At 64.3% G+C, this 24439-nt stretch overlaps 4 protein-coding genes and 1 long non-coding RNA gene across 10 annotated transcripts; 2 read left to right on the top strand and 3 right to left on the bottom strand.

Moving 5' to 3' along the window:
• Window positions 1-325: 325 nt before the first annotated feature.
• Window positions 326-10017, bottom strand: ZFTRAF1 (zinc finger TRAF-type containing 1). Of its 2 annotated transcripts, none has more exons than XM_081110910.1 (4): window positions 9502-10017; window positions 3619-3857; window positions 2777-2988; window positions 326-1346 (listed from the first exon to the last, which is right to left on the bottom strand). In XM_081110910.1, exons 1-4 carry the CDS (start codon window positions 9832-9834, stop codon window positions 955-957), a joined length of 1176 nt encoding a protein of 391 aa, XP_080967036.1. In that variant the 5' UTR covers window positions 9835-10017; the 3' UTR covers window positions 326-954. The 2 variants fall into 2 exon arrangements, with proteins under 2 accessions (XP_080967036.1, XP_080967035.1); XM_081110909.1 differs by lacking the exon at window positions 9502-10017 and adding an exon at window positions 8807-8900.
• An 878-nt stretch (window positions 10018-10895) lies between these two features.
• TMEM276 (transmembrane protein 276) lies at window positions 10896-12396 on the bottom strand. Of its 2 annotated transcripts, XM_081110913.1 has the most exons (3): window positions 12062-12396; window positions 11827-11939; window positions 10896-11641 (listed from the first exon to the last, which is right to left on the bottom strand). In XM_081110913.1, exons 2-3 carry the CDS (start codon window positions 11917-11919, stop codon window positions 11156-11158), a joined length of 579 nt encoding a protein of 192 aa, XP_080967039.1. In that variant the 5' UTR covers window positions 11920-11939; window positions 12062-12396; the 3' UTR covers window positions 10896-11155. The 2 variants fall into 2 exon arrangements, with proteins under 2 accessions (XP_080967039.1, XP_080967038.1); XM_081110912.1 differs by lacking the exon at window positions 12062-12396 and having other exon boundaries at window positions 11827-12051.
• Window positions 12397-12792: 396 nt separating this feature from the next.
• Window positions 12793-20315, top strand: KIFC2 (kinesin family member C2). Of its 4 annotated transcripts, none has more exons than XM_081110906.1 (18): window positions 12793-13263; window positions 13488-13569; window positions 13752-13903; window positions 13998-14136; window positions 14298-14419; window positions 14499-14564; window positions 14650-14778; window positions 15175-15252; window positions 15360-15474; window positions 15551-15660; window positions 16098-16206; window positions 16315-16472; window positions 18100-18204; window positions 18291-18412; window positions 18497-18620; window positions 18711-18840; window positions 18955-19211; window positions 19335-20315. In XM_081110906.1, exons 1-18 carry the CDS (start codon window positions 13165-13167, stop codon window positions 19578-19580), a joined length of 2343 nt encoding a protein of 780 aa, XP_080967032.1. In that variant the 5' UTR covers window positions 12793-13164; the 3' UTR covers window positions 19581-20315. The 4 variants fall into 4 exon arrangements, with proteins under 4 accessions (XP_080967032.1, XP_080967033.1, XP_080967031.1 ...); XM_081110907.1 differs by having other exon boundaries at window positions 13082-13263; window positions 15411-15474; XM_081110905.1 differs by having other exon boundaries at window positions 13082-13263; window positions 18711-19211.
• FOXH1 (forkhead box H1) lies at window positions 19935-22718 on the bottom strand. Its single transcript, XM_081110908.1, has 3 exons — window positions 21771-22718; window positions 21363-21467; window positions 19935-21245 (listed from the first exon to the last, which is right to left on the bottom strand). Exons 1-3 carry the CDS (start codon window positions 21942-21944, stop codon window positions 20439-20441), a joined length of 1086 nt encoding a protein of 361 aa, XP_080967034.1. The 5' UTR covers window positions 21945-22718; the 3' UTR covers window positions 19935-20438.
• On the top strand, window positions 21244-23096 carry LOC308533114. Its single transcript, XR_013997035.1, has 3 exons — window positions 21244-21632; window positions 22518-22670; window positions 22835-23096. It is a non-coding gene; the product is annotated as an uncharacterized lncRNA (long non-coding RNA).
• Window positions 23097-24439: the final 1343 nt, after the last annotated feature.

The following is a 24439-nucleotide window of genomic DNA, read 5'->3' as shown; positions in this document are numbered from 1 at the left end:
GGCCTGGGTGTGTGTGTGTGCTCGTGCGGGGGGGGGGGGGGCGTGGGGGGGGCGGGCGCAGCAAAGGCGAGGCTAGGAAGGGACCGCCTCTCACCGGTGAGAAACTACGCTGCCCAGGCCCTGACCTCCACAGTGGGTCCCAGACACAGGACTAGCAACAGTCCCGAGAGCATGGGGCACCTGGCTTACCTGACCCTCAACCAGCCAGGCTCTGCCATCACCAGTGGCTCCCAGAGCTTTCCTCATAGCCTCGGGGTGTTTCACCCTCAAAGCTGAATACAGAAAATAGATTCTCTCTTGCTAAATTTGCATAACTTACAGAGGAGCCTATAAAGAATTTCATTTATTTCCTGGGAAGAGACAGAATTTCACCCTGCATTCCGAAACATCCGCTGAGCCCAGGTGGCCAAGTCCTGCCTCCCTGGAGTGGCTGGGGGGTGCGCTGAGGCTGTTATGAGACCCCTGCCCCTGTCCACTCCCCTGCTGGGGCCCATGGTGGAGGAAGCAGCATCTCCGTGTCTCCTAGGGGCACACTGAGGGATGAGTGGCTCTGACCCCCAGGCCCACCAAAGTTTCCCTACTGTCCAATCACAGCCACGCCTTACCCTTGAACAAAACAGAAAGTAGGAAACAAGGTGCCTTTTTAATTGCAATCAGATATGCTGTCTGAAGCCAGCGCCCGAGCCCGGCCCAGGAGCTGTGTGCGGCCCAGGGCAGGTGGGGCGCTTCGCCGAGTGGCAGAGGCCGGCAAGTCTGCTGAGCTCGCCTTGCGGTGTCCCTGAACCAGCCTCCATGCCCTGGACAGGGAGGCAGGTAGAGGGCCAGGTGGTGAGCGCTCACACCTTCGCACACGCATGCAGACTTTCCCGTGTTCCCGTCGGTTCCTCCTCTGCCGAAATGGTCAGACAGCACTGCAAAGCCGCGGCCAGGCAGGTGTGGGCAGCGCAGCGGCGCCTACTTCTGGATCTGGAAGAGGAAGAGCCGCAGGTTGATGTTTTTGGCGGCCAGCAGCTTGTTGCACTCCACGGAGTCCACGATGGGCAGTGGCACGTAGTCCGTCTCGTTGCTTTCATTGGTGAAGACAAAGTGGTAGATGACAGGGCTGATCTTCACATCGTCATAGGGGCCCTTGAGCAGCAGGAAGGAGCACTCCAGGGGTGCCGTGACCTTGCTCTTGAGGAGCAGCTGGAAGGACAGCGTGCGCTTGCACGACAGGTTGGGGTTGCGCTCTGAGTCGTTCACTCGCGCCTTCAGGACCCACGTCTGGTTCAGCACCGTGAACCGCGGTGTCTCGTAGTACAGGCGCGTGATGAAGTCGTCCGTGCGGTACGGCCGGAACTGGACCTCTGTGGAGACAGACAGGCCGGACAGGCCGGCAGTCAGGGTGGGCTGGGCTGGTAGCGGAGCCTTCCGACCAGCCGAGGACACGGGCTCAGCCAGGGAGGAAGGCAACTTACCAGGAGGGCACGGGTGCTCTACTTGTCACAAGGCAAATCAAAGGCAATTATGGCAAATGGAGGCACACACAAGCTTTGGGGAGAGAAGGGACACGCGTTAGCTGCAGGGAGTCCAGAGACAGTGAGGTGGGTGGCCAGCCCGCCCCCTGGCCTCCCTCCTGGCCCCCGCCCACCCCGGGCCATGGTAAGCAGACACACAGACAGGATGCAGTTCTGAGAACAGTGCACTTTATTGGTTCCATACAGAGCTGCCAGAAAGCCGGCAGGCAGGCCAGTGCGTGGCATCCGGCCAGAGTCGAGCGCTGGCATGCGGCCCACTGCTGTGCTCTACTGTCACAGTCCTCAGCACAGCACGTGCCCAAGGCCAGCTTGTCCCTCCAGAGGCGGCCAGTCCTTCCCGCGTGGGTGGGCTCCCTGCCCTGCCACTGCCCGAGTCACGACGCCTTGGCCTGCCCAGACACCGAGGTCTGGCCTGGACTCTTGGTGCTGCGGTGCCCACCAGGGGGACTGAGGCTGCAACTAACCAGGCCCCAGGCCCTCGGCCCCTCGGCCCGTGCAGGCCACACTGAGCCAGGCCCAGTCCAGGCCACGGTGTGACTGGCTGCCAGCGGCCGCCCTCGGTGCTCTGAGCCAGCCGCCGGCATGGGCTGGGCAGTAGAGGCTGGAGTCTCCCTGAGCGGCCCCAGCATCAGCAGGTGCTTCTGGCTGTTCTGTGTCTAGACCAGGCTCTGGCCTGGCTCCTGTTCCCAGCACGTCCAAAAGTAGTGGCCAGGAGAGCCCAGGAGATCCAGTGGGCCCGGATGCGGTCCAGCCTGCCTGTCCCTGGTGTCCATTCCAGCTCTGCGTTTTGAGCTGGGCACCCTCAGCTTGTTCTGAAGCCCTGGCCCTGAGCGTCTTCTTGTGGCCTGAGGAGCTTTGTGGCCACTGCAGCCTCACACCCACATGCAGGACCCAACATGACGAGAGTTCTTCTGGCCCCTGGCTCTGCGGGGCAGGCCACCAGTTCCTGGGCCCCCAAGACACCCCTGCCCATCCCCCACACAGCGAGGACACCACCTAGCTGAGGTGGCAGGGCCAGGGTGGGGACGACGGGTGGGAGGGGCCTGTGAGAGCCCTGCAGGTGCCTGAGGTCCTGCCTGGGCTCCTCCCTGCTCAGCCTCTGGTCCATCTTCTCCCCAAGGTGTCCTCCACTCAACAGGAGCTTGTTCAGAGCCCAGCTGCCTGGCTTGGCCTGTGCCCCCTGCCCAGAGCCCAGTGCTCCCAGGCTCCCAGCTGCCAGCCCCAGGCTCTGTGGCCAGCAGGGGTGGCGGACGCCTCACCTGTGTAGCCGATCTTCTCGAAGCTCAGCAGGCTAAAGATGCTGTTGTAGAGCTGCATCTCCTTGCGGTGGCTCTGGTCCATCTCGTCCAGGATCTCCATCAGCTCATTGCCCGTCTTGGTGGGGTGGGCACAGGCGGCCTCATGCACAGTCAGCTCATGGAAGGGGCCGTGCCACGGGCAGCCAATTCGCTTGTACTTGCACTGGGTCACCCTGTGGGGGAGGGGGCACCGTGGTCAAGGCCTAAGCCTCAGGCCTCCACTCAGCCGCACACAAGCCGCTCCCTGAAGCGCACACTCAGTGTGTGTCGCCACCCAGGAAGAGGCCAGAGTGTAAGACGGAGAGAAGGAGCTGTGTGAGCACAAGCCACTCACACCCACTGCTGTGGGGTCTCTGTCCTGCTTGGAGATAGTGGCTGCCGACTACTATCCCGGACCTGGTCCAGCTTTACTCTGAGTGAGGCTTCTGGCCAGGCCCAGCTGCTGCGGACTGTGGAGTGGCCAGGACTGGGCTGGGGTGCCTCACACCGAGACCCCAGAGCTCCTGAGCTGGCCACTCTCTCCTGGTCCCAGGGATGCCAAGGACAGCCTCTAAGAGGCCACCACACATCCAGAGCACCCTAGAGAACCAGGGTGATGTCCGGACAGTCACTGTGTACAGATCCAAGCCTCCCACCCTCCGTGGGGCCCCACACCCACCCACTGCAGGGTCTGGACCCTGAGCAGCTTCACGCTGGCCCAGCCCTGCAAGGGCAGAACGCGAGGCCCAGGCAACAAGGACCAGCCAGAGCATGCTGCACGCTGAGACCTTGCCTGCCCAGGCGGCCTGCAGCCAGGCGGTTACCTGTCTTGGCACTCCTCCTTCTGGTGCCTCTCCAGGAGAGAGCGGGGAAACTGGCGCAGGCAGAAGCCACACTCGGAGGGCAGCTCGCTCACGGCTTTCTCCACAGCCAGGTTGCGGCAGCAGAGGCTCTTACTGATCTCACAACGACAGTTGGGGCATGTGGCCTGCTCCTCCTTCAGCCGGGCATCTGCTAGTAGGTGGATAAAACAGCCAGCGCACATCAAGTGACCGTTAGTACACTGCGAAGAAGGAAAGGGAGATGAGCTCACAGACCTGTGGACTCGCGCACACATACACGCTGCCCGCCAGCTCCGCCAGGGCCAGGCCAGCCACCCTGAGGGGCTCGAGCCTTAGGATGGGCTGCCATGAACAGAGGCAGGGGAGGGGTGCGCTGGTGCTCAGCACCCAAAGGAACACTGCTTAGTAGGGTCAGGCCTCTTCCCTAGAGCCCCGCTGAAACAGCCGCCGCTCTTTGTGAGCTGGTCTCCAGGGCGGCCCCTGGCAGCTTGCAGAGGTTCCGGCTCATCGACGAGGCAGGCCTGCTGGTGGGGAGCCTGGTCTTTCCCGTAACAGGAGTCAGAGACAGTCCTGAGGCCCCTGAGTTGGGTGCCTATAGGGACTCAGACGCTTGGTGGAGTGTGGCAACGGTGCTATGCCAGCAGCTGTTGAGGGGCAGCTAATGCTGCTCCCGTGCCAAGGCAGGTGCGCCTCTCCCTGGCCTTCAGAACGGCCACCTCATGCTGGGGCTGGGACCTGGTCCCTCCCCTCTGCCTCCTTGATGGGCATGGGTGAGCAGGCAGCTGCCACCCACCCAGTGATGGTGGCTACCTGCATGTGCCTTCCAAAGACCTGGTGGCAAAAAGCTGATGCAGGTGGGGAGGCCGAGTTAGCCTGGGACAAGGGCACATGGCCAGTACATGCCAGAGGGAGGTGGGAATGGGTGGGGAGAAAGGGTAGGGGGACATGTTACTGCTGTGGGTAAAAGCCAGGCCGCCCCCCCCCCACCCCCCCGTTTCTGAACCTGAAGATCTGAGGCCCAGAGATTGCCTACAGCAACCTGCCACCCCCACTGAGGCCCTGAGCCTGTGGACAGTAGGCTGCCAGCTCAACTCCTATCTCGGGTCTCTCACTAGTTCCACACACCTCCTGAGCACCCATGTGGTGCCGAGACCAGGCACACACCGCCACAGGCTCGGTGTGGAGGAAGGACAGGCACACACAGGAGCCAAAGAGGTATAGGAATAAAGTGTTGAGCTGAGCCTGGCCAGGTTGGTCAATTGGTCAGAGCATCGTCCTGATATACCAAGATTGCAGGTTGGATCTCCGGTCAGGGCACATAGAAGAATCAACCAATGGATGCACAAACAAGTGGAACAACAAACCGATGCTTCTCTCTCTCTCCCGAAAATCAATAAATAAAAAATTAAAAACAAAAGACTTGTGCTGAGTGTCCTCTTGGGCCAAACAGAATCCTGCCCACACAAGCATCACAGACGCTCTGCACGCAAACCTCACTTTCTAAGTCAGTGTAAAATGGGGGGAGCGGGCTGGCTCAGTCTTGGAGGAGCAGATCTGGCAGGGGCTAGCCCAGGGGTGGGCAAACTTTTTGACTCAAGAGACCACAATGGGTTCTTAAACTGGACCGGAGGCCGGAACAAAAGCATGGATGGAGTGTTTGTGTGAACTAATATAAATTCAAAGTAAACATCATTACCTAAAAGGGTACGGTCTTTTTTTTCAATAGTTTTATTCATTTCAAACGGGCGGGATCCGGCCCGCGGGCCGTAGTTTGCCCACAGCTAGGCTAGCCCATCCGCTCTGGACATACGGCTGGTCCCAGAAGAAGCCTGTCCTGCCCACCCACGGGGAACAGTGGAGAACCAGAGAAGTGGTGAGTGGGGGTCAGTGGGGGACACATGCCCCAGGCCCTTGCCACCTCCTGGGAGGAGCAGACCAAGGGCTCAGATCACACTCCTCTGGGCCAGGGCCTGAGCCCACAGAGCCTGGTATTGCCGCAGCCTCGGGAAGAGCACTGTCCCTGTCCAGAGGCAGGGAGGGAAGCGACACGGCCGACTGACCACTTGGTAACGGGAGGAAACTTCAGGCCAAGCCCCAAAGCACCTGGTTCAGTAAGGCCAACTGGACACCAACATGGAGGCACCCCTGGGCCCGGGCCCCGCCAGCCACTCTAGGTCTAGACGCCTCCTGCTGAGCAGCCACAGCTGGGGGCACCAAACCCACAAGGGCCACTCAGCCCAGCGGGAGGTCCCCCTCACCAGGCCCAGCAGGGCCTTGGGCACCACATATCCCACATGCTCTGCCCAAAGTGTCCTCCCCTCTTTGATCAAGGGGTGTGGGAGGGACCGCAGCGTCCCAGGCACCCAGCTGCTTCGGTGAAAGCCACACTTCAGTCTGAAGTCCTGGCCACGCTGAGAGCCAGGACTCAGGTGGGAACCTGTCACTCGGCCTGAGTCAGGCTCATTACTCAGAACTAAGTGCTGCCTGGACCACAAGGTAACGCACACGACAAACCACCACACAAACAGCTTCTCATCTAGCCAGTCCAGAACCCTCTCTCTGCCCTGGCTTTGGACACCTAAGCAGATACATTTAAAACTCCTCTCTGCTACCTGTCTCCCCTAAAAGCACGAGCCAGCCAGCCGCAGCCCGAGAGCAGGGAGGAGGACCCCAGGCCTTGGAGGACAAACCCACCTGGACTTACTTGAAACAGTGCCTACAGCCCCAGGCCTGCCCACAGCTGCTCCGAGGTGTGCCTGAGGCTCCCCAATGCCTGTGCCACACTCACCGGCGCCTGCTTCCTGAGCCCTTTACCAATCAGGTAAAAGGCCCCGTGGGCCAGGCCTGAGCTGAGTTTGGGCAGAGACAGGAGGCCTTAGGGAGGAGGCACAGCAGGGCCTGTGCGGACAAGCAGGAGGGGCACCAGGTGGGAGGGGCCCGGGCGGAACAGGCCGGGGTCTGAGGCCAGGAGCTTAGGCATAGGGGTCAGAGGGCCAGTTGGGACCACCTCCCAGAAGCTCCTTCCCCCTGATGAGGATCACAGGGAGCTTTTCTGGCTGAGCACCACTGAGGAGTGAAAGAGCTACGCGGCCCCTCCCTCCAGACACTCCATGGCTCAGGGCCTCAGGGACCGGGTGGAGGATGCACTGGGCCTCCTGTGAAGGGCAGGGGGAGAACCTGGGAGGGAGGGAGGAAGGGAGGGATCAGACCATGGCTCCCCAGAAGCTGTTTGTCCCAGAGAAGGTGCCCCTGGCAAAGGGGCTGGTCCCACGGCTGTGACCACACAGCTGCATCCAGAGCAGATACAGCCTAGAGCTAAGGGTGCAGCCCTCCTGCTCCCACCCCAGCGGCCTACCCCAATGTCCTCCTGCCTGGGGCTCTGGAAGGTGGTCACATAGCTTGCCAGGCCAGTCACAAGGACACATCTAACACCCACACACAGAGCATCAGAGCCAGCACCTATGTACCCGCTCTGGCCACAGTGAGACCCCGGCCTCCCTGCTGTCGAGGCCCGGGTCCTCAGCATGTCTCCCGACCCAGGCGTGCGACACCACCTGCCAGGAGAGCCGCCCTGCAGGGCTGAGGTTCAGACTTGAGAGAGCGGATTGCCTCACCCGCCCAACGCGAGCCCTGACCACCACTAAGGCTTTCCTGGGGAGACGAAAGGGGGCTCTGGTGGCCAGAGAGCAAGCTATTGGGGGACCAAGCACTCAGCTGACTCCAGGCCCATGGAGTTGTCCTCACAGCCAGTGCAGGAGCAGCACAGACACCAGCTGGGACAGCTCTCAGAGGCACGGTGTGGCTGCTGCCCACCCTGAGCCTGGGTCCGGAAGGGGTCAGGAAAAAGTGGCCCAAACCAGCCCAACATTGCTCCTCAAAGAAGGCCCGCAGAAGGGGAAGGGCTGAGCCCAGGCCAACAGGTGGTGGCCAGCAATGGGCATGACCCAGGACATGCAGAAAACTTTGGGCCCCCAGTTTCAAGGCAGCATGTGGAACCCAGATCCTCCCAAGAACACTCAGCTTTGGTGCCAACCAGGTCTGTTGGGGCCTCTGCCCTTGATGTCCCCATCCAGGGTCACTGTGGGGGTGAAATGGGACACCACACAGCAGCAAGTCACCAAGAAACCTTCCCTCCTGCCCCCGCTCTCGGGCCCCTCCCACTCCGGTGCGGCCTGAGCCCTGCTGCGCACCCTCACCAGGCACCCCGGACAGGGCTCCAGCCAGCCCTGCAGTGCCAAGGGCGCGCCCGCTGATCCCATGTGCTGGGGCTTTCTCCCGACCTCGAGGCAGGACGGCAGGCACCCCAACCAGGCCCAGGTGCCACTGGGAGGAACAGGCTTGCGTGGGGCCAGCGTCGGGGCTCTCCCTGCTGCACAGACATTTCTCAGGGAAGCCATGAGTTCCTACTCATGTCCAGGCCATGGGGAGGGCACCGGTCAGTGCTGCCCTGCACCCTCATTCTCCATCACAGCTGCTCAGCTCCCAGCACAGTGTGGGCCGGTTTGAACCAGCCAGGCTCAGAGCCTGGTCACCAGCAGCTCTGACCACAGGCAGAGCTCAGCTCTCTGTGCGAAGTGGACCAGGAGCCACTCACTGGAGGGGGATGAGGAGGCCCTCGGATTTCCCTGGGGCCCCATACCATCGGCTTGGCTCCCTGGGCTGTCACTCAAGGCCCAAGGAAGTTCCACCGGGGAGGACCCAAGGTCCTGGGGCAAGGAAGAGGGGCTGGAGGACGAGGCCTGAGGCGCACCCCCAGGCTGCGGGGTTATGCCCAGCGCTCCCCACTGGCACCCGGCCGGAGGCCTGCAGTGTCCCTGACCGGAGCCTCTGGCCAGGAGGGAGGGTTGAGAACTGGACCCACTTCCTCGCTGGCACGCCAGGGGCCTCCTAAGCAGCCGCGGCAGGCACAGCAGAAAGGATGAGAGGCCCCGAGGCCGGGGAAACGGTAACGCAGACTAGCCCCAAACTGCGTGACAACAACGCCCTCACCCAGGCCCCCAGGCGCTAGAAGCCCAGCTCCGGCAGCGCAGGGAGTGACAAGGCACCTGCTGCAGCCCCCACGGGCGCGGGGCGGGAACAGACAGGTGTGCGCGGAGGGACGGAGACAAAGCAAGGCAGGGCCCTGCACGCTAACGCTGGGGCCAGAGTGTGCGGCCTCCTTCCGACCCACCTGGCCAGGCGCCCTCCAGAACTGCCCTGACCCGGGTCAGACGCCGGAAAACTGCCGCCAGGAGGAGGGCGGACAGGCCCCCTAGAGCGCGTAGCCTAGGAAACCGGTCGGGCCGGCAGCGACCAGGGCACAGCGTGTTCAAGAGACACCGGCTGGGACTAGGAAGGGACCCAGACCGGCGCTCGATGCAGGTGCTGCATTCAGACCCGAATGCGGGGAAGGAATGGGGGAGGCATCCCCGCTCTTCTCAGTCTTTTTCCAGAAAAAAGGAGGCCGGGGGGCTCTTCCACTCCGGAGGAAGAAGGGGTGCAGGAGGAGCCTGAGGACAGGTTTGGGGAGGTGGCTGCTGAGAACAGAGGAGCTCCCGGGTCTAGGGGGCTCAGCAATGCGGGGAGCCAGCCTGGGGGGGGGGGCGCCCGCCACCCGCTTTCTCTGGGCTCAGCTTGAGGGGCTGGGGAGGCGTGTGTGTGGGGGGGCAGCAGGGGAAGACACCGCGGGGGACAAGGTCCAGGCCGGGAGACAAGGGAGTCGGAACAAGAAAGAGGGGGGTTCGAGCAGGAAATAAAGTCCTGAGAGGAGAAGAGGAGGAGCTTCCAAACAGGCGCCGGAGTCCCGACCGCTGGGCCTGGCCTCGGAGGAGACGTGGTGCCCGGGGCGCCGGCCGGGCCGGGTCGGGGTCGGGCCAGCGGCCCTACCTGGTACACGGAGGCCTTGGGCAGGTCCAGGCAGACGGTGCAGCACAGAACCGAGTAGAGCCGCTCCTCCAGCTTCCCGCTGCCCGCCGCCGCCTCGGCTGCCTCGGCCGCCCGCAGCCGCTTCTTGGGCGGCGCGTCGGGGTCGCCCGCCGCCTCCTGCAGCTGCCGGGCGCCGGCCAGGCCCGCTTCCTCCGGGAGCCCGGGCCCTGCCGCCTCACCCAGCGCTGCCGCAGCCGCCGGCCCTGCGGCCGCCCCGGGCCCGACCCCGACAGGCCCGGCGCCGGCGGACCCCGTAGCCGGACCGCCTCCGCCGGCCTCCTCGGTGCCGGACATCGCTGCCGGCCGGCCCGGCGGGCGGGTGAGGGCGCGCTCCCGAGGCTGGAGGTTAGTGGCGCCGCGCGCCGCCGCCGCCCTCTCGCTGCCGCCGCGACCCCGCAGCCCCGCTCCCTGCGCCGCCGCTTCAGTGGGTCCGGCCCGCACGTCCCCCCGCAGCTGCCGCGGCCACCGACCCCGGAGCGGCCGCCATCTTTGTTTTCGCTCCGAGCTCCTTCCCCCACCGCCGCCACCGCCCCCTGGGTCTCTTAGTCACGTGACACGCGAGGGCCAATGGCTGCTCCGCTTGGGGCTAGCCGGTGCGGCGGGCAGAGCCAATGAGCGCGCGAGGGCCCGGCCCTGCAGAGTGGGCAGCGAGGGGCGGGGCCCAGGGAGACCCGCGGCGGGCGCACCTGGGGCCGCGGGGGAACGCGCCGGGCTTCGGGTGGGTCCAAGGCGCGGCCCTCGGGCCGCTGGTCACCCGGGAGCCTCACATTAGGGTGCGCCCACGCCTTTGTCCCCCAACCCTCGAGCTTACGTGACTCGATCTGGCTCACTGGATGGATAAATCCCGCGGCCACCCCTCGCCCTCCAGAGCGGGGAACTAATGTGCGTCCACCGGACGCCAGCGCGGGGACCGCCGGAAGGAGCACTCCAGGCCCGAATCTGACTCTGCGCCGCCCAATCTGGTTTCCTAACCCGGGGGTAGGGAGCTGAAGGGTCCACAGAGAGTGAGGCCTTGCCTTGCACAGGCTGGAGGACAAGCAGGTAGAGGTCCAGGCAGCGCTGGGAGGGAATGTGCGTTTCTGGGAACAGCTGCGGTACAAACCTCCCTTGTCCCCACCCCCGACAGCAGCCTACATGGTCACTGCCCAGAGGCCCACCTGCCAGGCTGTGCCAGGGTGTTCAGAACTCCTCCATGTCCCCGGATTATGTCTTCTCAATCCAGGTGCCAGCAGGTGGCAGGGTGGGCGAGGCCCTAGGCTGCTTTCAGTGCATCCCCTTCCCCTGCTCCGGGAATCGGTTGCTGGCCTGGGAGCTTTGGAAAACTCAATCCCTCTCAAGAATGGGCAGATTCCATATTCCTGCAGAATCCCTAAGGTTTATTGGAGACCAAGCCTCTCTCTGGATCCACAACCATAATCTGCTCAGAATCAGACCCCCAAATGTGCTTGGACCCCATGCCCTTCATCCTGGTCTGGGCGGGTCCTCACCCTCCACCGGAGGAGTCACCCTGCAGCAAGCCCCCTTTGGGAGGAAGGAGAGTCTATCTCTAGGGAAGGAGGCCCCAGGAGGTGAGGTGGTAACCAGGACAGAAGCCCAGCCCAGCAGTCTCCAAGCATCACTCCCACTGCAGGCGCTGGGTGTGCAAGGCCCGGTGGTAGGCCCAACTGCCCGCGGCCAGGACCCAGCGACAGATGTCCTCCTTCGGCAGCAACAGCAGCCTGTCCTCCTCCAGCCGGCCCAGGAGGCCTGCAGCACCCAGCATCAAGCCCCCCCACATGCCGTAAGTGTTGGTCGTGAAAACAGCCACAATGAGAATAGTAACTGCCACCACCAGCACCACTGCCTGACCAGCCACAGAGCGGCCCTCCGCACCAAGGTGGTCACCAGCCACTGCCAGCACCATGCCTCCGCCCAGGAGCAGGTTTGCAGAGGAGCGGTCCCCATTCACCCAGTGGAAATCGAAGGCCAGAAGGGGCAGGCCAATGACAGTGGCCACCCAGGCTCCAGCAAGACAATCTTCATCTGTGCCTAGCCCTGGAGCCAGCATGGTGGCAGCAGCCAAGGCCTGGAGCAGGAAGCCGGCAGCAGCCCCTCGACTTGCCTGTCAACACAGGGAGGGGAGATGTGGGGAAAAGAGGCCAGGACCTTTCTTTAAACAGGGGAGGGTCTAATGAAAGCCTAGACTCCAGACTCACCTCTCACCACCCTCTCCCTGACCCAAGGAACTGGCTAGGTCCCTGGGGTTCGGGAATGGGAGACTCCCTTACCCAGCCCCTGTGTACTCACCTGGGCAGTGCTCAGGGCTGCATGCAGAGACACCACTCCCAGCGCCAGGTGGGACAGGGCCATGCTCCACTCACCCCATGGCTTGGGTGCCATGGCACCTCGGGCGGCAGTGACTTTGAGGAGACACTTTGGAAAGTTAAGAAGGAACGCACGAGCCGGCGCCCTGGAGCCCTGAGGGCAGCTCTCGAGGACTCCGTTTCCAGAGCCCCATTTCTACATGTTGGGAGAAGCTCACCCGAACGTTTCTGGAGTTCCGAGGCCACTGGACACCACTGGGAAGAAAAACCTATTCTGGCCGGAAAAAGAAAAACGAAAACGGAGGGGGGCCTGAACTGGGCCGGTGTGAGCCCTGGAACCCGAATGGGGACGCCGGGCCTGGGGGAGAGCCGCTCGGGACAAGCGCAGGCCCACGGCCTAGACCTGCGCTTGGGGAGACGGCGTCTCCGGGACCCAGCCCGGGCGGAGGGTCAGAGCCGGCCCAGGCCCAGCTGCGCGGCCCCAACGCAACGGCAGGCGGGAGGCCGGAACCTGCGCACGGCGCCACAGCCCCGTGGCCGCCCCGCCTTCCGCGCCCGGCCAGTGTCGGCCCGGCACGAACCAACGAGAGGAGCGGAGGCTAGAGTGGCGGGGGCGAGGCCGGGGCCGAGGAGAGTCTAGGAGCGCAAACGGGGTCGGTGGAGGGCGGAACTGGAAGGTGGGGCCTGGAGAGGGGGCTGCGGGGAGGTGGAGGGGAAGGATCGGAGGAAGGGCCTGTAAGGGGCGTGGCAGGGCAGGGGCGGGGATTTGGGGGCGGGGCTATAAGGGGAAAGGCCGGGGAGCGGGGCTGACGATGAATGGGCGGGGCTGAGAGAGGGGGCGGGGCTGTGAGGAGGGCTGGACGAGTCAGTGCGAGGAGGGGGCGGGGCTGTCAGGGAGGGTTTCTAGGAGGGCAGGGTGGCAGGAGATCTGGTGGGCGGGGCGGAAAGAGAAGGGGCGGGGCTGTAGGGAGGAGAGGAAGGATGCCGGTGGGCTCCGGCTCTACCGGGCGACAGCCGTGGGGGCCCCTGCGGAGGGCTGGGAGGGATTCCGAGGAGAGGGGATGCGGGGGCTGTGCGCGGTCTCAGCCTGCGGTCTCCTGAAGTCGGGGTTGGGGGCGCGGGGCAGGTGTCCGGGTGTGGGCCCGGACACATCAGTCTCGGGCACCTCTTTCCTCGGGCGCGCGCTCTACGCCCGCGGGAGCCGGGCCGTGGGGGCGGCCGCCCCGAGCATGCGCACCGGCTGTGCTGCGGGCGAGCGCGGAGTCCGGGCGCGGGGACGCGGGGCGGCGCGAAGCCGGGCCCTCTGCCGCCCCGCGCTCCCATGTACGCCTTCTACTCGCTGCTCATCTACATCTTCTACAGCCTTTTCCGCAGGGATGGAGGGGCCGGGGCGTCCGCCGACTCCAGGGACCCCGCCCAGGTGAGCGGGGGCGACGCAGCACGACCTGCAATCCCCTTCCTGAGACGCAGCGGGTGGTGCAGGCCCGCGCAGCGCAGGTCACCAGGGCGCTGACTCGGGGGAGGAGGGCCGTGCAGAGGACCCTGTCTCTGCTCGGGTTGCAAGCAGAGGAGACCCTTGTGGCCCAGTTCCCGGAGGGAGGCTGCCCGGCCTCTCCTCAGGCGCTTCCCCTGCTCCCTCCCTAGAGTGCCCGCTGCAAGCCCGGGGATCGCCGCCGTCCCCACCAGCCCCCTGCAGAACTGTGGACCGAGCTGACCGGCCTGGTCGGTAGGTGCTGTCGTGCGTCCGGAACGCTGCGTCCCGGGGGCCATGAGGAAACCCCGCCGCCGTCCGATAGGGAGAGGTGTCCTCATTGGGAGGGATACCGACAGGTGCCATCTGGAAGCCTAGTCTGCAGCACGTGACCCAGCACCCCCACCCCCCCACCCCCCTACTACCTGGCCTTGCAGGCTGCGCAGAGTCGGAAGATGAGCCTGGAGTGGGATCCGAGGGCCGCCCCGCTGAGGTCTCCCTGGAAGAGGCTCTCGTGCGTCTTGCCGAGTTCCTTTCAGTCCAGCTGGGGGCGGAAGAGAGCTGCGGGTATCCTGCCGGTCTGAGCAAGGTGAGCCGGCCTAGGGTTCTTGCTCCCCAGTCCTGGCCTCCACACCCAGGGACCCCCTTGGTTTCTTGCGTTCTGAATCTTATCTCCTTCGCAGCCTGGTGATGTCCCCCCACTGTTGACGGTGACTGGTCAGCTCTTGGCTCTCCTGGCATGGATTCGGAGCCCCAGGGGGAGGCAGGCCCTGCCCCAGGAAACTCAGCCAGCCTCGGGGGTGCAGCCCCCCACTACTGCTGGTGCGTAAGAAATAGTGATTTGAAAAGGGAGTGTGTGGAGGGAGTGAAGACTACCAGGACCTGAGCAACCTCGAGTGCAGGATCCCAAGCCCTGCTCCCGAGGTGCCCCCACTTCAGGCCAGAAACCTCAGTCAGTCTTAACTGCACCCCACCCACCCCAGGACCCACATCCCAAGAAAACCCTTCCCTTTCACCGAGGGCTGAGGCCCAGGGGCAGCAGCCCCCCCAGTTGGCGGAGGACCAGAGGGCCTGGCAGCAGCTGGAGCAGCTCGTTCTTGGACAGGTGAGGGACCCAGGAAGGGGTAGACACTGGGGGGGGCTGGAAGGAGGTGCTCCACCCTGTCCCCCTTTCTCCTTCCCAGCTGGAGGAGCTGAAGCAGCAGCTGGATCTGCAGGAGGAAGGGCTGGGCCAACTTCACCTGGGAGTGGTGAGGCTGCTAGGCTGGGCTCAAGTAGGGGCAGGGAGAGGGGCCAGGGCTCTCAGGTGAGTCCAGAGATCTTCCTCTCCTCCAGGGGGCGACAGACTCGGAGAAAAGGGTTCGGCATCTAACCCTGGAGAACGAGGCCTTGAAACAGAGCCTGATGCTCACTCAGGATCTCCTGAGGCACTGGGGTGCTGGCCTCCCTGGCAGGGCTCCCCAGGTATTCCGCTCCTGACCTGCTACTGTCCCTGCAGCCTGGGGCTCTTGCACACCTGGTCTCCAGCAACACTGCCCTCAGAACCTGGTGCTCTGAGGAACAGAGGCAGGGGGGCGCTCTCTGACCTTCCAGGACTAGGATGTGGACAGGCCCAGGGCAACCCCATGGAGGAGACTGATGCCCATGGGAGAACCACCCCCCACCCCCAAACACACACACCCCATGGGTCCTCTGAGCGACTGACTCCAGGCGAGCAAGGGACTTGGGGTAAAGTCCTGCATCGATTCGTGATTGGCTCTGTCTGCCCCTCTTGACCTGACTTCCCCTTGTGCGCAATGGGGCTGCCAGAATGCCCTCCCCGAGTTTCCTTCCGGCTCCATGGCTCCCCCCCTCCTGCAGGAGGAGGCAGAGGCACTGGTGCAGCTCCAGGGCCAGCTGCAGGAGGCCCAGGAGGCCACAGAAACCCTCCGAGTCCAGGTGAGTGCTCGGTCCAGGGGCTGGGAGACGGAGGCACTGGGAGGGGGATGTCTGAGGCAAGGCCTGGTAAGTGCCTACTTTCTCAGCGACTGGGTGGGGTGGGGCAGCTGGGGGTGCAGGAGGTGCAGCTGCAGGGCCTCCGGGGGGCCCTCCGGCAGCTCCAGCAGGAAACAGAGCAGAGCTGCAGAAGGGAGCTGCAGCAGGTGCACGGGCAGCTGGCAGGTGAGACCTGGGGCCAGGGGCTCCTGGGAAGGTCACGGGTTTGGGGCTTTCCCTCACAACCCCCTTCTCCCACCAGGACTCCGGGCACGCATGGCCAGCCTGCGTCAGGGCTGCGGGGACCTCCGAGGTCTGGTCAGCACCTTTACCCAGAGCTGCCAGGGCTCCCTGAGCGAGGCCCGGGGCCAGGTCAGGACCACCTGCTCCCTCTCCAGTGTGTGCGCCTGGGGCAGCCAGTCGGTGTCCTCCCCTTAGGGAGCCCCTCTTTTCTCCTTCCCAGCCCCAGGGAGCTGCCTGCTCTAATGGGTTGTAGGTTCTGGAATCAGGACAGCGCCTGTGACCCAGGTGTTACCTCACTTCTGGGTCTCATTTTTGTCCTGTGTTAACTGGGGTGACGGTGAACCCCTCACAGGATTGTCAAGAAGCCCAGAGGAGACAAATGACATCCTTGCCCATGGTCCTGATTGGCAGGCTCCATCCGGGCCCACTGAGTGATACCCCTAGGGACCCCTGAATGTTGTGGATTCCCACAGCTGGTGGCCATACAGCGGCTCCCTATTGCCCTCAGCACCCCTCCCTTCTCCTTGGCTGTCCCTCCCGGCCTTGCTCACATCCCTGTTCCCCAGGTATCCTGGGCCCTGAGAGCACTGTCAGTCAGTGGGGCGGGGCCTCAGCTTCCTGAAGGGCAGCAGGAGCCCCCAACCGGATGCCCAGGGCGGCTACTGGAGCTCAGGGGTATGGCCACTGGGGAGCATGGGGGCGGGGTGGGCAGGCCAGAGGAACTGGAGCCTCTCTGTGCCCCAGGGTCTGGGAGGCAGCCCACTGCTGTGATCTCAACCCCAGGAAATATCCGCGTGCTGTGTCGGCTGAGGCCAGGGACGCCCTCCAGCCTGGTGAGTTCGGAGCCCGGCCCAGGCGGCACAGTCACCACCTGCTATCGAGGGCACCAGCGTCGCTTCCGCCTGGACTGGGTCTTCCCTCCAGACGCCAGCCAGGAAGAGGTGATGCTCCACCCTCACACCTGTGTTGACCCTCCCTCAGAGGCTCTGGTGCCCCTTCCCTGCCCTGCTGCCCTCCCAGGAGCAAAAGTGCCGATTCCAGCAGGGAAGGCGGGGGGTGGGGGGGGTGGGGGTGGGGTGGGGGTGGGGGTGGGGGTCTGGGAGGCAGGACCGGAAGCCAAGCTGGGCACATACGTTCCTTCCAGGGTTTCCCCTCTGCGTCCCCTCACCAAGCTGTGCAGGCCCAGGGGGAACAGACAGTAAGGTTTAACATTTAAAAATAATGTGTTTACCAGGAAACTAAAGAAAAGGAACCTGTCTGAGATCACTGTTCACACAGAGCTGGCTGGGGAGCGTAGCTGGGGTGCTGCTGAGGTGGGGATGGTGCCGTGACCTCGTTGCCCCCTGGCTTCCTGGGCTGCCTGCTCCATGGCCAGGGCCCCGAGCCTGCCAGCTGTGAGGACAGGCAGTCCTCCTTGCTTTGTGGCCAAGGGCACGCACGGACAGGGCCCTGGCATGCTGGCAGCCAGCCTCCAGCCTCTGTTACCCTGTGCGGACCCCGCCCCTTTCCTGCCAGACCCAGCAGAAAAGCTGAGGCTTAACCCAGCCACCACCACCCTGCTTCACACACACCATGTGTTGCACGCACATTTTGCTGCTGCAGCTTCTGTAGCTCAGGAAATGGAGGCAGGCTTGGGAGGGGATTCGGTCTGGGCAGAGCTGGCTGAGAAGCAGACTCCTGTTGGCCTCAGGGGTGGCCAGGTCTCCCTCCCCCATGTCCTGGGTACTACAGCTGCTTCCCACCTACCTCTTCACCTGACACACTAGCCAGGCCTCGGTCCCACCCTACACTGCAGTCCTGCACTGGGGTGGGGAGGGGGCTTGTTCTGGACAGGGCCCTCCAAATCAGTGTCTGGGTGAGAGTGAAAGGCATCTCTCGGTGCCATGTCTGCACTGGTGCCACTGTCGCCCCCAGTCCTTCCTTCCAGAGATGGAAGCTTAGGGACCAACTCGCAATGCTGGCTCTGCTCCCCTGGCTGGCAGCCAGCACGCTCAGCAGAAATGACAGCTCATCCACTTACCAGCCTTCTATGCACAAATGCTGGCCATGCCATTGCTCACAAGGCTACTGTTGATGTCCAGTTGCCAACAGGACACAAGTCACAGCCCCATCTCCCCCCAGCCCTTTCTGCACCCTCCCAGGACTGAGTCCCAGCATCCTGGCGGGCCAGCGCTCCCACCCCCCACCTTCTGGGCCTTTCTGGGCTCACCCTTGCTGTGGAGAGCACCACTGTAGCCTCTGGGCACACGTTCCCCCTTAACCCTCACAACAGTGGTCTCCTGTGAGGGGAGGCCTTGTAATCATGCCCTGGGGTTTGACCCGGGCAGTGACTACGAAAGCCCTGGTTCTCCCATGTGGTCACCAGGATTCCAATACTCTGCACACCTGTTCCCTCTTCCTGTCACACTCCTCCCTTTGCCGGGCAAGTTCTTGTCCAGGGAGCCTCCTTTGCCTGGCAGGAGACCCCCCTTCCAGCAAACTTCCCCCAGAACCGTCCTTCCAGGGCACTTGAGCTTTGGAATAAAGCTTGCCCAGGTCCAGGGCTCAGGACCCTCCCCACACCCCTAGGTCTTCAGGGAGCTGGAGCCCGCGGTGCTGTCCTGCCTCCGAGGCTACAGTGTCTGCATTTTCACCTATGGCCAGACAGGGACTGGAAAGACCTACAGCATGGAGGTGGGAAGGGGGTGTGTGTGCACTGGGTGGCTCCTGGGGCCAGGGAGTAGGACGTGAGCCCCATGTGGCACCCACCCCCTCTCCAGGGCCCACCTGAGGACCCCGGCATAGCTCCTAGGGCGCTGCAGTCACTGTTCCGGGAGATGAGGGCCGGAGGGCACCCCCGAGTGACCCTCAGCATGGTGGAGATCTACAATGAGGCTGTCAGGTCAGGACGACACCCTAGCTGCCTCCTAGCCCCCCCACCCCTTTGCCAAGAACCCCTGAACTGAGTCCTCACCTTTCTCACCAGGGACCTCCTAGCCCCCGGGCCCCCTGAGCGCTTGGCGGTGAGGCAGGGCCCTGCAGGTCAGGGAGGGATCCAAGTGGCCGGCCTCACGTACTGGGATGTGCCCAACCTGGAGACCCTGCACCAGGTAAGGCTGCTCAGTGGGGCCGCACAGCTGTGCTCACACCTGGGGCGGTGGACCCTGCAGTGAGCCAAGCTTTGTCGCTGCGCGTTCCAGATGCTGAGCCTGGGGAGGAGCAACCGGGCCACCGCCGCCACGGCCATGAACCAGCACAGCTCTCGCTCTCACGCGCTGGTCACGCTGACACTGGAGGCAGCGTCTCCCCCGCGCGGCCCAGGCACCACAGGTACCACGGCCGCGCCCCCCCCCCCCCGTGGTGGAGGGTCTCGGCGCTGGCAGAGCAGGGGCGCACGGGGGACCTTGCTGGGAGTCCCCTCCCCTTGGCTCGCTCGCCCCGCAGGCACGCTGCACCTGGTGGACCTGGCGGGGTCCGAGCGCGCCCGGAAGGCGGGGGCCGTCTGCAGGGCGAGGGGCTACACTCACGACGCCCAGCGCCTCCGGGAGGCCCGGGCCATCAACCGCTCGTTGCTGGCACTGGGAGGGGTGATGACGGCGCTGCGGGCCCGCCGGCCGCACGTGCCCTTCCGCGACTCGCAGCTCACACGCCTGCTCCAGCCCGCGCTCGGCCCCGGCGCCACCGCGGTGCTGCTGCTGCAGGTGGGCTTCCTCGGCGCGGGTGGAGGCGAAGCCCGGGGGGTATTTGCATGCCAGGCCCCGCCCACCAGCACCGCTCGGGGCGATTTGCATGCCAGGCCCCGCCCACCGCGCGCTCCCCCGCAGATCTCCACGCGGCCCGAGGATCTCGGCGAGACCGTGTGCTCGCTCAAGTTCGCGGAGCGAGTGGGCCGCGTGGAGCTGGGGCCGGCGCGGCGCCGCAGAACCCGGCGCTCGGGGACGCCCTCCTCCCTGAGCACGGACACGCCGCTCACTGGGACCCTCTGCACCCCGACGCCGTCCCCGGGAAGCCCTGCCAGCCCCGGCCCCAACGGCTCGGCCCCCGGGTCCCCCGAGGACCTGCTCTCGTAGTCAGGGCCAGGAGTCTGGGGTTGCGCCCTCTGCCGGCGGAGGCAGCAAAACCCCGACACTCCTACCACCTTTGACCTCCGGGCTCACAGGTTCCCAAACTCCCAGAGCTGTCTCACCCCCTCCCGGCGAGGAGTGTTCCGCCCCAGTTCAGATTGCCCGCCCTCAGCCCTCAGCCCTCAGCCCTCAGCCCTCAGCCAGGCCCAGGCCCAGGCCCAGGCCCCGGCTCCCTCCTTATCGCCATTTGCTGCTATCGCCTACGCAGCGGGGGACCCCAGAGCAGCCGGGCCTGGCCTACTGGTTTCCGAGTCACCACAATCACTGCCCCGCACCAAACATCAGTCTTGCCATTAAAATGCGGTCCATTCCTTTACTGTTCTCTCTCCCACGACACCACCCACACTAGGTCGGGTCCCTGTTCCCCTATGCCTTTCCCCAAAAAGGTGCCACCTTCGGCCCAGACAGTTGAGGAAGGTGAGGGCTTCAGGCTGAGCTGCCATATAAGTCCTCCCTCCCCCAACCCCGGAGCCAGGAGAGGGAGGTGGCAGATGGTGATGGATGGATGGATGGATGAATGGATAGACGGACAGAAGAGGCCAGAGAAGGTGGGACTAGGAAGGGGACAGGAAAGGCCACTCCTCCCAGCCTTGCCGCTGGGGGTAGCAGGGGCCTGACCATCAGGGCCGAGTAGACACACCCTTTGTGGGGTGGCCCAATAAACATGGTAGACTCACAGTGGCTGGTGCCTGGTGTTTCCAGGCCGCTGTGGCCACACTTCTGACTCCCGTTGGCCTTTGGTCCCCTCAGCAAGCCAGTGGCAGCGGGGATGGGGGTGGGGGTTGGCAGCCCCTGCCCTGGAGCTCACAGGCTGTACCAGGAGAGCAGCCAGCCCGGGGTGGGGGCGGCCAGTTCTCCGGGGTGGCTCACCCACACATCATAGATGCTCTTGTTGGGTGGCACCCCCTGGAATAGGGCATCTAGATCCCAGAGCAGCCCTGGGGGGCTGTGGGTTTCAGGGGTCACGCCCCAGTAGGCTGGGCTGGATGAAGGTGGGCACTGGGGACAGGAGGTGGGTGGTAGCGGTGCCAAGGGCACTACCACGTTGGGGGTATAGATGGGCAAGTAGGAGGTGGGGAGCTGCCCCCAAAGTGAAGCCCTGGGACCCCCAGGGTCGGAGGTACCCTGCAGCAAGTGGAGGGGCCAGGCCCTGGGCTCAGGGCAGAGGGGTGAAGGCCTGCTAGCTCTCCCCTGGGGAGTCTCCCCCTCCGGCCTCATGATCCCTGGGAGGGGGCAGAGGGGCCACAGCGGCCGCTCAGAGGGCACGGGTGGTGTGGGCACCACCTCCTCCTTACTTGGAAGGGCACCCGCTCCACCTTGGCTGCTTCGGGGCGCTCCCTCCCCCGCGCCCCCCAGCAGAGACTTGATGCTGAAGCCCTCGCTGGGTGGCAGCTGGGGACTGGGCGGACGGGGCGGCTTGGGCGGTCGGTAGGGCCGGCCGTGCAGCACGTAGGGGCCCAGGTCCTTGGCGAAGGTCCCCCGCGCGCCCCTGCCCTGCCAGCGCCGGCACAGCGCCGTGTTCTGCAGCCGCAGCGCCTCGGCGGGGATCAGGCTCACGTCGACCGCCCAGAAGTTGCCCTTGGCCTTGGGCTTCGCAGGATCCTTGGGCACCTGGTGTGGAGGGGGCGGGGGGACGAGCTTGGTGGGGCCGCCCACCGGGGATATTCAGGATCTCCCTCCCACCCCGCCCCGGCTCCGGCTCCGGCTCGGACCCTGGCCCAGCCCCACCTTGCGGAAGCAGCGGTTGGAGGAGAGGTTGTGGCGGATGGAGTCCTTCCAGCCCTCGTAGTCGTCCCTGAAGAAGGGGAACACGGCCTGGACCTGACGGATGATCTGAAACCACGGGGCAGGCGCCGTGAGCCTGGGCGCGCAGGGGCAGCGCCGCCCCTCCCCCACAGCCAGGCTTGGGGCGCCCTGACCACCTCCCGGCACCTGCACGCCCGAGGAGAAGAGGGCACCTCACCAGTGAGCACCTCAGCTCTCTCCTCCCGTGCCCAGGTCGGCACTGGCCCCACGGGCATAGCTGGGCAGGGCCGGGCGGGCATGGAGGCCGGAGCCTAAGCCTGGAAGGAGGTGGGGGTCGGGTCTGGGGAAAGGTCCGAACCCGGAGTGTGAGGGAGAGCGGGGCCCTCTCACCTGGGCCAGCTTCAGCCGGCGGGAAGGTGCAGCCTGGATCACTAGGGCGATCATAGCCAAGTAGGTGTAGGGAGGCTTGTCATGCCGAAGGTATCTCTTCTTCCTCCTCTTGGGGGGCTGGGAGGGCGACTCTGCCCCCGCGAGCCCCAGGCCCGGGTTGCTGCAGGGCCCCATAAAGGGGAGGCCAGCAACGTGGGCCAGGGTGCGGAAGGGCTGAGGGCGCCGGGCAATAGGGTAGGAAGGTGAGGCAGGGCCAGGGCCTGAGGCTGGGTGGGGGCAGGCGGGGCCTGGCCCTTTATCATTCGGATGGAAGGGGGAGGGGAGAGGAGGCCAAGGGAGGTGGAATCGGGCGGTGGGGGAGGGGACCAGGCCGAGGGCTGCCACAATTAGCAGGTTTCAGTTAATCTGGGAGGGAGGGGCCGGGGAGATTCCAGTGGGGGTTGCAGGAGGCCACCCAGGCCTTGTTTCTCACCCCTGGGCTGCCTTTGGCACCCCCTATAAGCTGGAAGGAAGAGCCGTGGAAGAGCCCAGGACTCATGGTTATTTGTCAATCTGTCTGGGCTGGGGCTTAGGCTCCCATTTCACAGACAGGAAAGTGATTTGCCCCAGTCAGTCTGCCAGTAAGAGTTCAAGGCCAGGCAGCTGGAAGGACCTCAGTGGTGGACTGGAGGGCTTCCTGGAGGAAACCTCGGGGGGGGGGGTAGGGGGGTAGGCAGAGACATGGTTGATTCCAAGGATTTTCCCCAGGGGCTGCTGCAGGACTCAGTGGCTTCCCAGGCCCTGGAGGTCTCCTGCTTGTCCACAGTTGGTCCTTGGAGCTGACTGACCTGGTTTAACTTTGCACCTCACTGGCCCTGAGTGAGCTGGACCTGCTGGCCATGGAGGACTTGTTGGAGCCAGGTTTGCCTCACTTTTCTTCTCCTGCTCTGGGTCCCGATGCCCTGGGGGTTACCCCTGGGGAGGATGCCTCTCATTCCTTGGGAGCACTTGGGCAGTACCCTGGGCTGGGGTGCACGGGAGGGAGAAGTCTCCTAGCTAGAGGGGTTTTACTGGCCACTTCTCAGGGAGCCCCATGGGTCACAGTCGCTCCCCAGAAGAGTCTTCGAGGAGCATCTGGCTTCACCCCGCGTGGGAGTGCGTGCAGGATTGTGCGTGCGTGCGCACAGGAAGGACCTGGAGGCAGCCACAGCACCCTGGCGCTTGGTCTAGAACAGGGGTGGGGAATGCCCCCCGGGACGTGCGGTGTCATTTGGTCTGGCCCTGTCAAGGCAACTGCAGGCGGGACTTGAAATTCAATAAATCTAAGAGCTTGTTTCAGAGCAACATAATTTTTAAGTTGATAATGTTGTATGGCCCGAGAATGATGTTATAAATATCCAAAGGCCTTCCTTTTTCATCTCATGGCACATAAACTAATTACTAAAAGTCTGCAGTGGCACACCAAAAATATATATATTTTTGCCCAACTGACAAAAAACAACAAACCAAATAGGGCCCGGCTGGTGAGGCTCAGTGGTTGAGCATCAACCCAGGAGACAAGAGGTCACCAGTTTGATTCCTGGTCAGGGCACATGCCTGGGTTGCAGGCTTGATCTGTGCAAGAGGCAGCCAATCAATGTTTCTATCTCTCTAACCCTCTCCTTCATCTCCCTCCAAAATCAATAAAAACATATATTTAAAAATTGGTATAATTTTGGTTCATTTACACCAGATGGCTATTGCTATGTTGGCTGTTGTCATATTTTTATTTGATCATCTAAGGCAGTGATTCAGAAATCAGGATTTTAAGAAGATTCCCAGGTGATTCTCAGGTGCAGCCAAGGTTGAGAAAGAACCACTGGTCTAAAGGAGAAGAGGTCAGCGTCCCTCTCTAAATAGTCCGGTGTTGCGTATTTTAAAAATCCTGCGGGCACGCCAGGGTTCCGGGTGGTGTCGAGAACCCGGGGGGTCGAGGAGGGAAATGCGCTCCCGCTGGAGGGGCCGGCCCGGGGAAGGAGGGGCTCTCAGGAGGGAGTGGAAGCTCAGGCGGGGGAAGCCCGAGGGACCCGCCGCCCCTGCGCACACCTGGCCCCTGTGGGGGCTCAGCAGGGACAGGATGATCCAGGGTGTGGGCCTAGCAAAACGCTTCTGCAGCTGCCAGGCTCCCAGTCCTGACACCCGCCCCTCTGCCCCTCCCCTGTCCTCCCTGCCATCTGATCTGAGTCGGTCAAGGCCTCAAGCCCAGATGCCCCCAACCACACACGCCGGGCAAGCGTGCCCAGACCTGCTGGCAGCGGGGCGGCCACGGAGCAGGAAGCCGGGGCTGAGGTGCGCGTGGGAGCCACGCTGCTCCCCGGCCGCCTCTCCCTGCAGACCTCGCCGGGCCTCCTCCAGGGGTCGACCCGACAGCTCCAGGGGTCGGTGTCTCACCGGCGGGCACTACCGATGGCCTCCCGGCCACTCGGCCTGCGTCCTCCCGCTCCCCTCTCCTGGCCTCCAGGATGGAGCCCGCTCCTGCCCAGACCTGCCGCCGGACCACATCCCGCTGCTGCCCGCTCCCTCTACGCGGGACGCCTCGGCCTTGTCGGCTGAGCTCAGACCCTTCCTTTAAGCCCAGCCGCAGGGATGGCCGCCTCCCGACAGCCTCCGCCTCCTCGCCTTCCCGCCCCACGCTGGCCCACCCACCCCGA

Source organism: Myotis nattereri (assembly GCF_964212035.1).
Source record: "Myotis nattereri genome assembly, chromosome: 17".
NCBI classification, from domain to species: domain Eukaryota; kingdom Metazoa; phylum Chordata; class Mammalia; order Chiroptera; family Vespertilionidae; genus Myotis; species Myotis nattereri.
This window is presented reverse-complemented; position numbering and strand designations above follow the sequence as displayed.